General features: G+C 38.5%; 1 protein-coding gene across 1 annotated transcript in view; it reads left to right on the top strand.

The window, feature by feature from the left end:
* Positions 1 to 11806, top strand: part of LOC125778712 (nuclear transcription factor Y subunit beta) — a 157868-nt gene extending 146062 nt beyond the window's left edge. Inside the window, exon 4 of the mRNA XM_049457806.1 lies at positions 11312 to 11806. Coding sequence (XP_049313763.1) covers positions 11312 to 11790 — 479 coding nt within the window. The 3' untranslated portion in view covers positions 11791 to 11806. The remainder of the gene's footprint in view (positions 1 to 11311) is intronic.
* Positions 11807 to 16682: the final 4876 nt, after the last annotated feature.

Here is a 16682-nt window from a genome sequence, read left to right as displayed (position 1 = left end):
AGGCATCCCAACGGATAGGCGTTTCGAGCTGTTCAAGTGGGTATATTCGTAAATCAGCCTATCTACTTAACCGAACCTTACGCTCTACTGTCTATAAAAATCTTGGTAACTTCCTTGGGGATTTATTCTTTCAGGATTCGCCACCAGAGCTAAGTGCTTGATTCTGCCTTAAAGCTTAAAGTGCTTTATAAATATCTTTTCTTAAAATTCTCAGCTTTTTTCATTGATTTTTTCTCATTTTGACAACACCAAATCCGTCTATTCACCTCAAACTTTAATTAAACGTCCAACCCTTCTGCTTGTGGCATCAATAGAAACTCCTTTGAGCATAGAAACCCAATAAACTTTATTCAATTGAACACCTTTTCACATTGATGACGAATCGCAAAGCCAAAGACAAATAAAAAAGCACATGAAATCGACAGAAAAGGCGCTGACATTAAAACCAGCAGCGGAATAAACCAGTGCATACGAACAACTTCACGCCGAGCGACTAATGACAGCAAGGATTACGCAGCCACCCGTTGCCGAGGTGCTTCAGCAGCTGTTGCGCACACACGAAATGAAGACGAGACTGGCACGCCGAAACAAAACAGCTGACAAAAGTAAAATAAAATTGAATAAAAAGAAAAAAAAAATCAAATAAACACGAAATGGAGTTGTGCCGAGCTGAGAGTTGGGTGAAAATTGCGCATTAGCATGATACTTGAACAGATGTCCTTGCATTTGAAATTCACAAAACTAAAAGCATTCAATGGCTTACGGTGAGACAGTGCGCAGAAACTACATGCCACTGGGCGACTTAGAGGCAGTAGTGGCAGCTGGGTAAGTCGAAGAACTCGTGCCGTGGTTGGGTAGCAGTTATGTAGATGTTGTAAGTGGCGGTGACAGCAGCCAAATACTCGACCGAATGACTGGAATTCATAGAAAATACTAGTTGGCACATAAGGCTGTAGACGCAGTGGAGTGGCTGCAAAGATTTAGAGAAACCTTATGGACAGTTTAAGTTTGGTTTTTGTGTTGGAGCTTGAGCTGGAGAGATTTTGACGCAGGGAGATGTTTCGGGATGGATGCAAGTCATGCTTATAGCTACTGTGGAGTTCGTAACCTATTGGATTTAGGTTAGTTCACATATCTGGAGTGCCTGCTATCTCGAATAATTTCACTTTAAGGTAATCGCAAATCACTTTGTGGACTTTTTCGATGTTTTCGTTGGTACTAACCGCTTTTGGGCATCCACTACGTTCGCCGTCTTTGGTGCTCATATCAAATGTGTTATTCCCCTTCAGTTATCGGTCTAAATTTGTGTCTAACGTGGATTTGACTGGCTCATAAAGAGTTTCAAGGCCTGCCCACTTCACTTCTATCAAACTTTGGTCGTCACTTTGCGCCACTATGAGCACAGCCTTAGTCAAAAGTGGTCCGAATACCGCGTGCAGCGCGCGTTATGCGGACATGCGGCATGGAAATCATTTACTGGTGGCCAGCAAGGCTGGCAGTTTTGTCACCCTCAGCATTGCGGTCGTTGAGTAACGATGGAATCGGACTGCGGCGTCACAAGATGATAGCGCTGATGATGGGAACCGGTGCTCAAGATGTACCGTGGCTGAGTTGGTGGTGAGCTAAGTGACATTAGAAGCTGTGTAGGAATAATCAGGAATGCATAAAATTTGCAGCAGCCACCGAAATAGCTAAGCAACTGACTTGAGTGATTGACTAACGCGCTGACTCGGTCGGTCGTGCGATTGGACTGACTGTACGGCTGCTAAGCGGATTCGTTAGCATGCGAATATCAAAGTATTTGAACTTATGGTGATTTGGGCATTGTAAGGCTACGGTTGGTAAACGTAGAAAATGCAGGAGAAGTGGTAGAAGATGCAGGAGTCATAGTAGAAGATATAGGAGATGTGATGGAAGATGTAGGAGACGTAGCGGAAGATGCAAGAGGCGTAGTAGAAGAGACAGGAGATGAAATGGAAGATGAAGGAGGCGTAGGGGTAAACACAGGAGTCGCGACGGAAGATATAGCAGACGTGGCGGAAGATGGAGGAGTCGTAATAGAAGGGACAGGAGCCATATCACAAGATACAAGAACCGTGGCAGAAGACACAGCAGCCTTGGTTGAAGATACGCGAGCCGCGATAGACACAGCTGTGGCAGCAACAGCTGTTGAAGTGGCGGCTTTGGACTTAACACTTTCGGTTTGATGTCAGCCAAATCTTTTTCGGTTAAGTTTTTGTCTTCACCAATGTCACTAAAGTCGTAGCAGTATTGCTGTTGTTGTTGTATATGCAAATCTGTTACGAGGCAGCAGGAAAAAGGGGAAAGCGCGTGCGTTTTCAATTTGTGGCGCTTTTAATTTCGACTCGTCAAAACACAATGCGCACTAATACCAGCCCAAGCTGTGTATATGTATGTATGTGTGTGTGTTATCCTATTGGCATACAAGGAAATGCTGCTGCGGCCGCATATCGATTACCAACGAGCACGTTTGCAATTTTTGCGGTGACTTTTTTAACGAAAATTTCATTGAATGAGATTCGCGCTCACAATGAACGCGAGCAAAAAAATGTTCTGAAAAGAAAGCGCCGCCACAAATATAGGCCGCACGAGGGGTTGCGCTGATTGTTGCCACACACAATGGTGAAAAAATGACTGAAGTGGGTCGCTGATAGAGGCAAGCCAATGTAATTGTAAGTGTGTGTGTGTGGGAAATTTGTAATGAAAATTTGTCAACAGCTTAAAGCAGTGACAACAACAGCATGAATACCAATAATAACAACAACAAAAACAATTCCAACAAAAAAGCTGCAACAAAACGCAGCGTATTCCCACTTGCTGCAGCTCGAGTGCCAGCGTCGCACGTTTGCATACCGCACGCAGGCACTTACATACACACGCACGCACACACACGCATATGCCATTCATGCGCGCGCTTATTGTCAAACATGTCAAACCAATCGCAAATATTTGGTCGCATTAATTCATCACAATTGCAATCAGTCAAGCCGATCGATTGGCAGGACATGCCAGTAGAACTGAGAGCGCATATACACACACACACTCGCATATGCAGCATGTGCGCTATGCATTAACTCACCCTCCTTAAATTTTTGCGGTTTTTATCAAATGCTGCTGCAAATTAAGTCAAGTTGAAAGATAAATTACCGGCCGTTGAGAGCCGCTCTTCAGTTGACACACGCATTCAAACACACATACACACACTCATGCGCGCCCGTTTGCATAGAATTAATTTGCGCAAACAAAAGTGTGGTAAAAAATTAAGCAGACCGTTGTTAATGCCAGCAAAGAAAAGCGCGTAAATGACGAGTGAAATAAAAAATTACAAAAACAAGAAGAATACTAAAATACCCTCTATAAGTGAAGCGGTTTCCACACAAGCACCAGATTTTGAACGTTCAGTTTGTATGGCAACTATATGCTATAGTAGTCCGATCTCAACATTTTTTCTGAGTATCATAGGATTGCTTTGAAAAATGATATGTGTAAAATTTTATGAAGATATCTCTTCAAATAAAAAAGTTTTCCATACAAGCACTTGATGGTGATCGTTCAGTTTGTATGGCAGCTATATGCTATGGTCGTTTGATATCAGCGATTCCGGCAAATTGAGTAGCTTCTTGAAGCGAATAGGTGCTGGACAAATTTTCAGAACAATATATCAAAAACTGAGCGATGAGTTCGCGTATATTCAGAGAGAGGAACGGATGGACGGATACCATAGATAGACAAACATAGCTGAATCGACTGAGCTCCTCATCGTCCTGATCATTTATATAAACATAGGTGTTATAGGATCTGCGACGTTCGTTTAGAGTCTCACAAACTTTGTGACAAACTTTACACATCTACCTTGTTCAGGGTATAAAAAATAAAATGGTGTAAAATAAAATCCGAATTGCATGAGTTCGCAAACAAAGCCGCCAAATTGCATTCACATACGCACTGATTGTGCGTACTGGAGTGTAAAAACGCGTGTGGCGGTTTTGTTGCGTTTTGCTGCATGGATTTGTGATTTCATCTCCATTCTTTGTTGTCCGAGGTAACAAATTGCATTTGCAACAAAAGTACGCAAATAGAGGCCGCGTTAAGCCGCGCTATACTTCGTCGACTTCGTGGGGTGCTATTGAGGGCAGATGGGCGCAATTTGGTTGTGAGAAAGCGTTGCGGCGAACAAGACAAATTGAACAGGTCAAGGAGTGCAACCGGGAGAAGGTTTGTGGTGAAGAATTTTGGATTTGGTTTGACAGGCGCGTCCAGATTTCGATGTATTCATTATGTTTTGGATGCCTTTAAATAAAAAAAAAAATTCCAAAAAGAAGACACTTTTTGTGAGGAAACATTACCGGTTTCAAAAATTCTACCTATCAGCTGAGTAATCGAAGAAACTCTGCAAATCTATTGCTTTTTTTAAACTAAGTATTATATAACTATATCCAACGATGGCACTTAACCCATGTGCTTCGGTGCGTTAGTTCTGGCCAATCACTTCTGTATGAGATTTTCTTTGCCTGTTCAGCTTTTTGCTTTCTACGTTTCTCGATTTCAATTGTTGGTAATCGGATAGTTCTCCCTATAAATTCTCAAAGTAGTATCTTAGTAACAGCTGCAGATTCATTCACGAACAGTCTCAGCTCTAGGAGTAAAGGTTGATGGAACTCCTGATCGATTAAACCAATTTACCATATTTAGTATATTAAACACCATACTAAATACTTAAAACGCTATTAGGATTATAAAACTAGAGTAGCGCAGTTGTCCATTTTTTACCGGTTGAACATAGTAGTGGTCGATATACAGCCTAGAAAGCCTAAATAAATTCCAAATTATACTTTCAAAAAGATAAAAAATTTGGAAAAACTTTAAAATATATGTAGATTTAAACTGTCTAGAGAAGAATATGAGTATATACGAGTATGTGGAATAGGTGTCTTTAGTAGTAGATGCCCTAATGTGGTGAGATTATAGATAGATAAAGTAAGGCAATATAATGGAAGTGAAAGTAAAGGAAAGGCTGGGAATGGTTTGGAGAGGAATCGATTAGGGATCGGAATAGATTAAGGATTCGAAATAGGAATAGGATAAGGACTAGGGTAAGGACAAGGACAAGGATAAGGATAAAAATAAAAATAAGGAAATGGATAAGGATAAGGATAAAGATAAGGATAAGGATAATGATAAGAATAAGGATATGTGTAAGGATAAGGATAAGGATAAGGATAAGGATAAGGATAAGGATAAGGATAAGGATAAGGATAAGGATAAGGATAAGGATAAGGATAAGGATAAGGATAAGGATAAGGATAAGGATAAGGATAAGGATAAGGATAAGGATAAGGATAAGGATAAGGATAAAGATAAGGATAAGGATAAGGATAAGGATAAGGATAAGGATAAGGATAAGGATAAGGATAAGGGTAGGGATAAGGATAATGATAAGGATGAAGATGAGGAAAAGTTAGAATAAGGATAATGATAAGGATGAAGATAAGAAAAAGGATAAGGATGGGGATTAGGATAAGGATGAGGATGAGGATGAGAATGAGGATAATGAATGGGGATAAGGATAAAGATAAGGATAAGGATAAGGATAAGGATAAGGATAAGGATAAGGATAAGGATATGTATAGGGATAATGATAAGGATATGTATAACGATAAGGACCCGGATAAGGATAATTTTAAAGATAATTATAAAGATAAGATATCATTCTTTCTGGTTAGTAGTACTTCACATCGTAGAAAGGGAAAATATTTCGCACTTTATTTTCTCTAATGCACCAGACTAGATTTTGTATCAAAAAAAAAATCAAAATATTTCCAATAAATAAATTTGTCAAATTTTCACAACGCAATCACACTTATTGTATAAGTGATATACGTCAATGTATGTTTAAATTTGTTTATGCCCCGTGCCACATCTGAGCATTCAATGCAAATTACTCTATTTACGCAAATTTTATTACCATCATCGTTTTTTCTTCCCATCGTTATTTTTTCACTTTCTTATTTATGTCGCCGCCGAATGGCGCAAAGCCAAGACATTTGAACCCTTTCACTTGCCACATACTTTTTTTCGGCTTTTATTTTGGTGAAAAATTTGCAAAATAAATGTGCGAAAATAGACGACGAAAGGCCAAGCGGCAAGCGGTTGGTCACACATGGCGTTAAATGCGCCTGGGGATATGCTTCTGCATTTGGCTAAATGTATGCTAATATGGCTGTCGTTATGTTCTGTGCACACACACACATATGTATACGTGAATTTCGGGTGTTTGAGTTTTTGTTGGGCGCTGTGGGACTTTCAATTTCCGCACTAAATCAGCCAATTTTTCAAAAATGTTTGTTTTTTTTCTCTTTTTTATGACATTGAATTCGGCGTTGTGTTGTTGTTTGTGTGCTTTGTGCTTTTCTCTGCTTTTCCCTGCTTATTTGTGCGTGTTTTCTATTTTATTTAATAGCTTCCTTTGCTGCGAAACAATTCGCTTTTCACCCTTTTGTGCGCCTCTCAGCCATTTATTTGTCACTTTTGTCTATTTTGCGCACTTTTGCAGTTCATATGTGTGGATATATATGTGTATTTGTGTATATATATGTACAGTTAGGTATATCTTATGGCTTTTGTGCGTCTTTACGGCAGATTTGTTTGTAGTTATGCGCTATTGTCAATCGAAATTTCACGCCATTATCTACGCTAAACGACCGCTCGCCTCAATAAGCAATCACTGTGATTGAACCTCACATCCTGTGGCTAGCAATTTACAGCGGCTAGTTAAATACACTCACATATAGAAAAAAATTTTAAATTCTGTTATCTACAAATATACAATTTTGCTTTAAAATAAAGTTGTATGCTCAGAAGTCTACGTCATAATTGAGGACACATATCCTGCATGGTGCAGGAATCTGCTCGATGTTTGTATGGCAGCTTTATGTTGTAATCATCCGATCCGAACAATTTCTTCAGAGATTACACTGTGGATAAGTTAAGTTAAGTCAAGTCCAGCCAAGTCAAGCCAAGTCAAGTCAAGTCAAGTTAAGTTAAGTTAAGTTAAGTTAAGTTAAGTTAAGTTAAGTTAAGTTAAGTTAAGTTAAGTTAAGTTAAGTTAAGTTAAGTTAAGTTAAGTTAAGTTAAGTTAAGTTAAGTTAAGTTAAGTTAAATTAAGTTAAGTTAAGTTAAGTTAAGTTAAGTTAAGTTAAGTTAAGTTAAGTTAAGTTAAGTTAAGTTAAGTTAAGTTGAATGAAGTTGAGTTAACTTAAGGAGCCTGTATACTTAAGTTAAGTTAAGTTAAGTTAAGTTAAGTTAAATTAAGTTAAGTTAAGTTAAGTTAAGACTTAAGTTAAGTTAAGCCCGTTCGCTGCCGCCGTTCAGATACTATTCGTACAACTATGCTTCGATTTGGATCAGGATCAATACCTAAAATAAGTCTGTGGCCCACAGATGGTGCGCTTTTCTTCTTCAGGAGTTTAAAGATTTTTAATTTTATTCTGAAAGCCTCTCCGAAAAAAGTTACCTATATATTAATTCTCTTAGCAAATTATAAAGCAAAAACGTGATCCCACAAGACTATAAAAAATAATTTCCATCCACAATGTTTAATTTAATTATCCACAATAACCCCAACCCGCCACCTACGGCACGCCACCAGCTTAAAAACCACAAATCACCATTGAATAACATATTTTCTACTTACAACAGGCACCACCTGCCCTTCACCTTCGCGCCCACCGATTTGCCATCGTTAAGCGTGGAAAAAATACCGTTGTTGCACGTGCACAAGAGAGCGCCAAAAATTTTTGCTTAGCGGCAAATTAAAAATTCAAACAATGTGTTGATGCTTCACACCCGACATCCACATCACACCAACACATGCAACAAAATATGCTCATACATATGTATGTATGAATGGATTTATGCATATATGTGTGAGTGTAAGTGCGCATAACTTTACTTGCTTGCCACACGCGCGCCGCAACTTCTGTCTAATGCGAGTACATAAGCATAATTAATATGCAAAAACAACAAAAGCGCAAATGCTGCCTAACAAGCGGCCACCACACCACTTAAATCAACATAACGTCGTACGCCCACATATACATGCATACATCTATGTACATACCTATACACATGTGCATATGTTAATGTGAAGAAATGTTTTGTAAGCCGCTTGAAAGTGTTGCTGCTGCCAACAACAAGAATAACAAGTGCAACTCTGCTGCTGTCTGTTGATGATGATTTGGCTGTTAGTTGGCTCGCTGGCGGGCTTTAGTAGCGACGCATTTGGAGGGCGGCGGAGCGCATACTTTTCAAAGCCGATTTGCATGTTTTTGTTGCTGTGCCCATGCGCTTACGTTCGCTTTGTTTGACCAGCAAAAAAGGTTACATTTGCAGCTTCATTATCATAGCTTCCGCGTCATCATTTCCGGCTGTAGAACCCTCTTTTATTTTATTATTATGAATATCCATATAAAACTTTGCATAATTCATTCATATTCTAGCGCGTCATATTCATGCATATACACTTATGTATATATATGTATACGAGAATACTTAAATATATATATATATGTATATAAAGCAATCCTACCAAATATACTCGTATACTTTTATGTGCGTTTTTTCTGCCCTTTCATATGAATTTCCATTCAGACATGAAATAACAAGTTTGTATGTATTTGTGATTGTAGAAAAAGCTTGGTAAGCATGTATGTACGTCTGTCTGTATGTAGTCCCAGTTCACTTAAACCCGCTTAAAATCCTCTATAGCTCGCATCTGAATCTAAATAAAAGCATTGGAGTTACTTTATGGTATGAATTTGGTGGCAACAAAGACCCCAGTAGATTACTGTTCGTTGAGTCATTCGAACCCCTGTTAAAGCTTGCGACAAGACATATCTAAAGTGAGAAAAATTTGGACGCATTCACACCAAGCCATATACATAATTTTATAGATTTAAAATTCTCAACTAGATTAAAAGTAGTAAAACCCTTTTTATCTGTTCTCTTTCAAACCAATATTTTTTCGAGTATGCCAGAGCGATCCTTACTTGGGAGATCTGGATATCACAAGAAAAATCTTTTCTAGCATTCCAAGTGGGAAAGTTGGTAGTCTCAAGATTGTCAGCCCATTTAATTAGCCTAACTTGAATGAGCTTTCCTATGACAGAGATTCATCAGTTGAAAGTTCATCCAAAAAGCTCTCAATAATATATCTACATATGTTTATTGTACCAATAATACCATAAATAATCTGATATAAACCATCACTTCATTCCAAGTAGATCAGAGTGTCGACAGCTGAAAGCTCAGTCAAAAGCTCTCAAGAATGTATCTACATATGTTTTTTCCACCAACATTTTGAATTAATGCGGTATTTTGAATTAATGAGTAGAGCCTCTTCAAAAGTTTCAAATCAAAAATCCACTCTTAAAATTGTGTGACCTATTAACGCATTTCTCACCATTTAAAAAAATATATCATAACGTTGTGGAGAATTTTATAACCATTTATTTTACCAGTGAAATTTTTGTTGTGAAAATATATCTGAAAGCTATAAGAAAGATATCCACAGAAACAAGAAAACAAAAAAAAAAAAAAAATAGAAAGAGATATAGAGAAAGACCCGTAAGAGACAGAGAGAGAGTTGAAAATAATCGTACGGTTGCTAAGAATAGTCAAAATGCTTCAACTTTTGACTGGCGAAAGCTAAATATAGTAGGAGAAAGTGTCTAGATGTTTTCATCTCGCTTTCCATCCTGCAACTTTAGCAAGTTGCATTCTCCAAAATCTTTAGCCTCGCCGCGAAAGTGCCAATGGCATTGTGTTCTATAAAAAACATATCGTGTCTACCATACAAAGCCTTTTATTTTATGGCTGAAATACGTAGTACGTTCTGTTAAAAAAATAATTGTAAACCGAAAGAAAACGAGAGAGAGAGAGAAAGAGATCAAGAGAAAAAAGAAACTAGAATAAGAAGAAAGATACGGACATGGAGATATGTATGGAAAGAGAGCCAGAAACAAAAATATATACGTAGTTGAAGAGAGAGAGAGTGAGATACAAAAAGAAACAGAGAGAGAGCTAAATAAATAGGATTAGCCGAAACAGTGTGACGCATAAGTAGAGACGATAGAGAGAGAGATACAAGCAGATACAGACAGAACTAGGTAGGGAGCAGGATCATCTAAAACAGAGGATCGCATAAAATTTCAAAGAAAAAATGGTAAAGCAGTAGAAAGATAAACTTTTAAACATTAACCCCCTTTGAACAATTTTTGGTAACAGCAGTGCTTTCTCACACACGGCTTTCCTGAGCGCGCGCATTATACCGTTACAAATTTATGCGTGCTGGTATGATGAATGGCGACGAAAAAGCACACAGAAAATGATTTAATAGCAGTGAGATTAACATATTTTTACTACCACTTGCTGGCAACGCCATTTACGCACACACGTGCGTCCTTGATTACATACATAAGAACATGCATTTATTTAAGGGTCTAAAACGTGCAAATTTTGATAGCTTCTAGGTTATGTACCAAATTATGGCATATATGGAACTTAAAATTTAAGAAAATTATTCTAATTTCTCATATTTTCAGTGAATCAAACTTTAATTAATATAATTAAACATAATTATTCGGCAAAATTTAAATAATCAATCAAATTTTAATTAATTAAATTAAAAAAAAAAATTGTAAAATATTATTAAATTAAACATATTTCAATAAAATAATATTTTCTAAAACTTTTCCGCAATTAGCCAAATTAAATTATTTTAATTTAAAAAATTAATTTTTAAAATATTTTAAAATTAATCAAATTTTATTTAACTTAATTTAAGCAATTAGCTTTGTTAAATATTTTAGTAATTAATCAAATTTAATTAATTTAATTAAATAAATTACATTAATTAATTTTTATTTTTTTTAATTCAAAAACAATTTTATAAATAATCAAAATTTTAATAAATTAATAAAATTAAAACTAATTATAAATAAATTAATTTATTTGATTTAGAAAAATTATTTTATAAAACATTTAACTAATCAGTCAAATTTTAATTAAGTTAATTTTAAAAATTAATTTTGAAAAATGTTCAATAATAAAAAAAAATTTAATTTAAAGATTACAATAATTAACTAAATTTTAATTATTTTAATTAAAAAATGTATGTCGTAAAATATTTAAAAATTTTTAATTAAAGAATTAATTTTGCCAAGAAAATTTAATTTTCCAAAATCAATATTTAAATTAACAACATTTCCTATGCGTTTGCCTTCCATTTCAGGTAAAACACGTCATTTCACGGTGAACGGTTTTAATACGCATGCACAGCAGCAACAGCAACAACAACAAGTGCAATTGCAAAGCCAGAGTGACGTGCGTAATATTTACAATAATCCTTATACGCCACCAACAGCACCGACAACAACATTGAGCCAACAGCAGCAGCAAACACATCGTTTGCAGCAGCAGCAACAACAACAGCAATTGTTGTACAAGTCTATTGCTAGCGGTGTTGTTGGTAATAGTGGCACGAATCAATACGATTACCCACCAACGGCAGCGAGTGAACATCAGCATCAGCTACAACAGCAGCAACAACAACTGCAACAGCAACTTCAGCTACAACAACAGCAGCAGCAGCAACAACAATTGAGCAACGTCTTGGAAGCAGACAATAACACCTTCACCAGTCATAATAAAGGTAGGACAGACAAAAATTTATATTTTTCGATTTATTGTTGCTTTGTTAAAAGGTGGTAGGGTATTATATGGATACCGGGTTTAGTTAAAGAGTGAGTTTCAAAGGATTGTTGTGCGATCTGACATCAGTCCCCTCACAGTGCGTATCTTTGCTACTACAAAGTAGTGTTCTGACTCGATGTTAAGTCTTCGGAGATTGTGATGGAATCTAATACTACGGACGACCATTTTTCTGTTCCATGCGAAGTCAATCAGCCTTAATCTATTTACGATGGTTTCGCCATTTTTTTTTAACTTATGTGCCCTTTTTGCTCACCTTGACCCTAAAATGTCACAAAAGGCCTTAAAGAGGTGAAATTTTGACCTCGTGGTGGGTACGTTTCTCGTCCTCTAGACGCTCATGAAAGGCATCTTTGGTCTTATCGTCCTTCCCTTCTATCGTTATTTGGGCACAAACCAGTGTTAGGTCGAGAAATGTTGCTTGGATGCAGATTGTGGCTAGACGTTCTTCCACCGAAGTGAATACCAGGTCTTTGCACTCTTTTATTAGACCGCTGAAGTAAAGGCCACCCACCACCATCACACGCTCCTTTACCATATAAGGTTTCCGCTCTTTTAGCCGTTACTTTAGACTCCACATGGGTTGGCGAGGACTCAAGAACAGGAATTGAGCATAGCCCTACGAGTGTAACTGCTTATCCAGAAGCGTGACTACACCCTGATACATCTTATTGGGTTAGGTTATCCTGGGTTTAACGCCAGACATCACTGATGCGGTTATAGCCGAGACCGACTTGTCAGTTTACTTTGAGGTGAAGTATTCGTCATACATACCCCATTGGGTTGCTTTAGTCGACTTATATGGGCCAAAATTATATCTTTTTGAACCATCTATCTTAACAGTGCCGCTAAACCCCATAAATAGACTCTTGTTTATATTATATTATAGCAGAAACTAAATTTCAAAATTCATTCAAGCTCATTATCCTTCAGCTTTACTGCCTCTAAACTCTCCTTATAAACCAAATCACACCCTGGAATAATGATTTTTTCTGGTTCAACGAATTTCTATCCCAATGTACGACTCCTACTTAAAGACCTGCCAGCCCACAGCACACAAGCCCAAAATTGATGAACAGCAATAAGAAGCCAACATCTAACATATTTCGGTCTTTTCTTACCCCACGGACATTCATTTTCCCATTTTGGGCGTGTCGAATTGGGCGAGTTGGTCGCCTGCCTGCGCTAATCAATTGATTGCGTTTTCATGCGTATTGTTTAAATTGCGCGCAACAACAACAAAAATGAAAATAACAACAACAGTAATAGCAACATACATTCACATATGCTTTGGACACAACAAATTTACTTCGTTGGACACTAAACGCAAATTGCAAATCCCTCATGCCCACGCCTTGCCCCGCCGGCCGTTTATATAAATAGGCATTTCCTTTGTGCATACAATTTAACTGTTGTCCTGTCGTTTTATTTGCCCACATGCATGTCTGTCTGTTTATTTGTGTTTGTGTCGCATTTTACAGTGCAGATTTCCGGCGAGATTCCCAATTAGGATAATCTTAAATGGCAGTGTAAATATTGGCAATAGGCGCATTCGTTCCGGTCGTTCGATGAAATGCGACATGTGAAAATTAACGACGTCGGCGGTGCAAAAACAAATACAAATACATGCATGACTCGTTGGTGACCACCCACAATTTATGGTCGAGCAATTTGAAGCGGCTCCGCAGTTCATTTGCTCCCCCAAAACAATTGAGTTTATTAGAGAGCGTTCTGCGAACCAACATTACGCCAGTTTCTTTGAAATATGTCTGTCTGGCTTTTGACCCACAGCCTATACATTTATTAAGCGCAGTGCCTGCATGTGTGGGTGCGTGTATTTCTGCGTAAAGGACATTGTCACCGGCCTGTTATCTCTGCTTATTTGCATTGCGTATTTTATATTTGGAAAACTCACGCCACTGTGTCTCCTTAGGTCTTCAGTGCGTTCTTCTGTTTCCAATTTTGTCAATTTATGCAAGGTTCTTTACTTGTGGCGACATGTCTGGCTCGTAAGTTTAAGTGCTTGTAATATTTCTGTTGTACAAATGGACAATTTTCCGCTCTCTAATAATCCTTTTGGATTTCGTTCGATTTGACAGAAATCTCGTTTGACTTCTTCGAGGTATTGCCCATCGCTACTCAGAAGTTTTTCCCATCTTGATGGCAAAGCTCGAATAACTTTACAGGAATACTGTTCATCTTGTGATGCTAAACAAGGATCAAAACATTTGTCTTTTCTTGGGAGTGGAACTGCTTCTGAGCCAAAGCATGTGCCATCGAACGAAACAAATAATAATCGGACGCTTCAATATCTGGGGAATATAGCTGGTGGTGTAGTATTTCCCATTTAAGCGTTTGCAGGTAGATTTTAAAGGTTTTGGCATTGTGAGCCCGAGCGTTATTATGCAACAGAATCACATTTTCGTACCTCTTCCGATATTGACGCCGTTTTTCTGCGCAGTTCTCGGCCGAATTGTATCAATTGATGTCGATATCGTTCCTTACTGATGGTTTGGTTTAGTTTCAGCAGTTCATAATAAATAATGCCGACTTGGTCCCAGCATAGGTCTTAACATGAAAACCTTTTTAACTTCCACTCGGTGAAACAGATTACTCTTCATTCAAGCTGGGTTTGATAATACAGATGAGTGGGATTGATAATCCAGAACGAAGCTGCGCAAGGGTCAGTATCGTTTCTCGCTAGAGCTCTTCATCTGCAATGGTTTGGCTCCAAATACGCCGTTCACTGAAAGGAAGTGTTGAAGGCTCCACTGTGCATGGAGATCTGTGCTAGGCGGAAGCGATTTGTGTCCGAAGTCTGGTCCGCGTATTGTCTGATGTCGTCGACGTAGTTGAGGAATGACCTCTTGATGTTCCTAGGAGGCGGTTTCGCGCTCCAGCAAGAACTTAGATATAGTATCCGGTACAGGTAGACCCATCTTATAGACCCGTATTAGTGGAACTGATATTAAAATCATATTTTAACGATCCATACTCTCGTGGATGCCTCTTCCTCTTTCCTTCTCGTTTCTGGTTCTACATGATTTCAAGAAACTTCAACGAACAGTGCTAAAAGGCAACAGTCATTTTATAAGCGCCAAAAATTAACACGAACACATAAGAACACATACATACGCATATACAACATGCCACCCACTCTACATGCAACATGCAACAGCATAAGGCATGCGATTTTATGATGTGTCATTCGAACTGTTGCGCCTGGCGTGCACAGCAATCACAATGTTTGTTGTTGTAATGCATTAAATATGAGTTAGTGTTTGTGTGCTGGCATAACCGTTATCTTGTTGAGATCGTAAGGAGGCGTGCGCACATAAAAAATCAGCGTAACTTTCGCTTGCAACAGCGTCTAGGCGGCATAATCCAGTTGCCAACGATTACACATACACATCCACACACATTTACAAGCACGCCACTTATCTACAACGTGCGTTTGCCACTGTGCGCCACAGTTGGCAACAGCCTGTCGTTGTCTGGGCTGGTTGCAACAAGCGATTTGTTGCACGCCGCAAGGATAATCACACTTTTAATCGTGATTTAAGTTTATTGCAAGCAAAGACTTGCCACCAGCAGCCAGCCCGGGGCGCCTTTTTGCAAGCAAAGATGCGCTGCCGCTATTTGTTGCGTCACTGTGCATGTGTTTGTGCAACAGTTTGCTGCCCCTAGCTGGTGTCTGTAGCTTTTTAACCTCTTGCTTTGTTTTGTCACTTCTTGTTGTATTCTTGTTGCATGTGGCACGCCAGGCTCCTTACTCTGCATTATAGCATGTATTTTTGTTGTTGCCACATTGCTTGTTAAACTGTTTGCAGCTGCTGGGTTTTTATACAGTTTATCCCGGCTTCCTGCCGCGCTCGGCGCCCGTTCTTTTCGCATTTATGTTGAAATTTTTATTTCACTGTTGCTCCGCAACGTCTTCAAAGTCATCGTCATCATCGTAGCTGCCACGCAGCTGGCTGCCACAATGGAGCAATTGCACTTGGCCACATTTTATAGTCAAACCACTTCGCGCGTCTCGCTTTCGCCAGCTGTCTGTGGCACATTGCCGTCCCCCAGCGGTGTGATTTGTTGTTAATGCCGCTGTCGGCTGGCTACTTGACTGCCACGCTGTTTTGCTGCCACATGCCTTCCCCTTCTTCCCTTTCTAAGCTATGTTGATTGCCGTTGTTAGTCGTTTGCTGGCGCTTCTTTCCACCTGTGTTCGCCATATCTTTGTCGCTTTTATTTTTGCGCTGCTGACCATTTCCATCATCCTGCTTATGGCTTCCTTTTATGGCTGCCGTTTTTATTTCTCCGGCGCTAAACTATGTCAAGTACGGCAAATTATGGCGTCGGCTCTACTTTCTTGGCGAAAAAAATAAATGTTTAAATCGTCTTCTCCCGGCTTCTGCCAGCTTCTCCAGTTGCATTATGATTTAGAGTTTAATTTAATTTGTTATCAAAGCTGCCCATATTTCAGTCTCAACTCACGCTGTTGAGGTTATGGTGAAAACAATTAATTTACTAAGTGCGAAGGTTATATAAGTTGCTATAGTAAGATCGTTTTGTAGACGGTAATTACGGTGTTTGCAACATAAGGCATATAAGTGACAAACCGGCTATGTAGTGCTCTATAGTAAACAAGTTCGATTCGCCACTTACGAAATCGCTAAGTTCTATAGGAACCGTCTTTGATTCGGCACTTTCAAGCTCGCTAAGTTCATGTAAAAAAGTATAACAATTCTTCAAAAAGAAAGACAAAGCTGTCGAACTGTTTTCAGTATAAGTTACTGAGGTACGGGAATACCTTCCGAAAGAGCTAAATTGCATATCTTCGATTAATAACAGTTGCTTGTTCTATTCGCAACTCGCTAATGTCCTTAAAAGTATCTAAG

The sequence above is a fragment of the Bactrocera dorsalis genome, chromosome 5 (assembly GCF_023373825.1).
Source record: "Bactrocera dorsalis isolate Fly_Bdor chromosome 5, ASM2337382v1, whole genome shotgun sequence".
In the NCBI taxonomy this organism is placed as follows: domain Eukaryota; kingdom Metazoa; phylum Arthropoda; class Insecta; order Diptera; family Tephritidae; genus Bactrocera; species Bactrocera dorsalis.
Note: the sequence above shows the minus strand (reverse complement) of the source record. Positions and strands in the feature narration are given on the sequence as shown.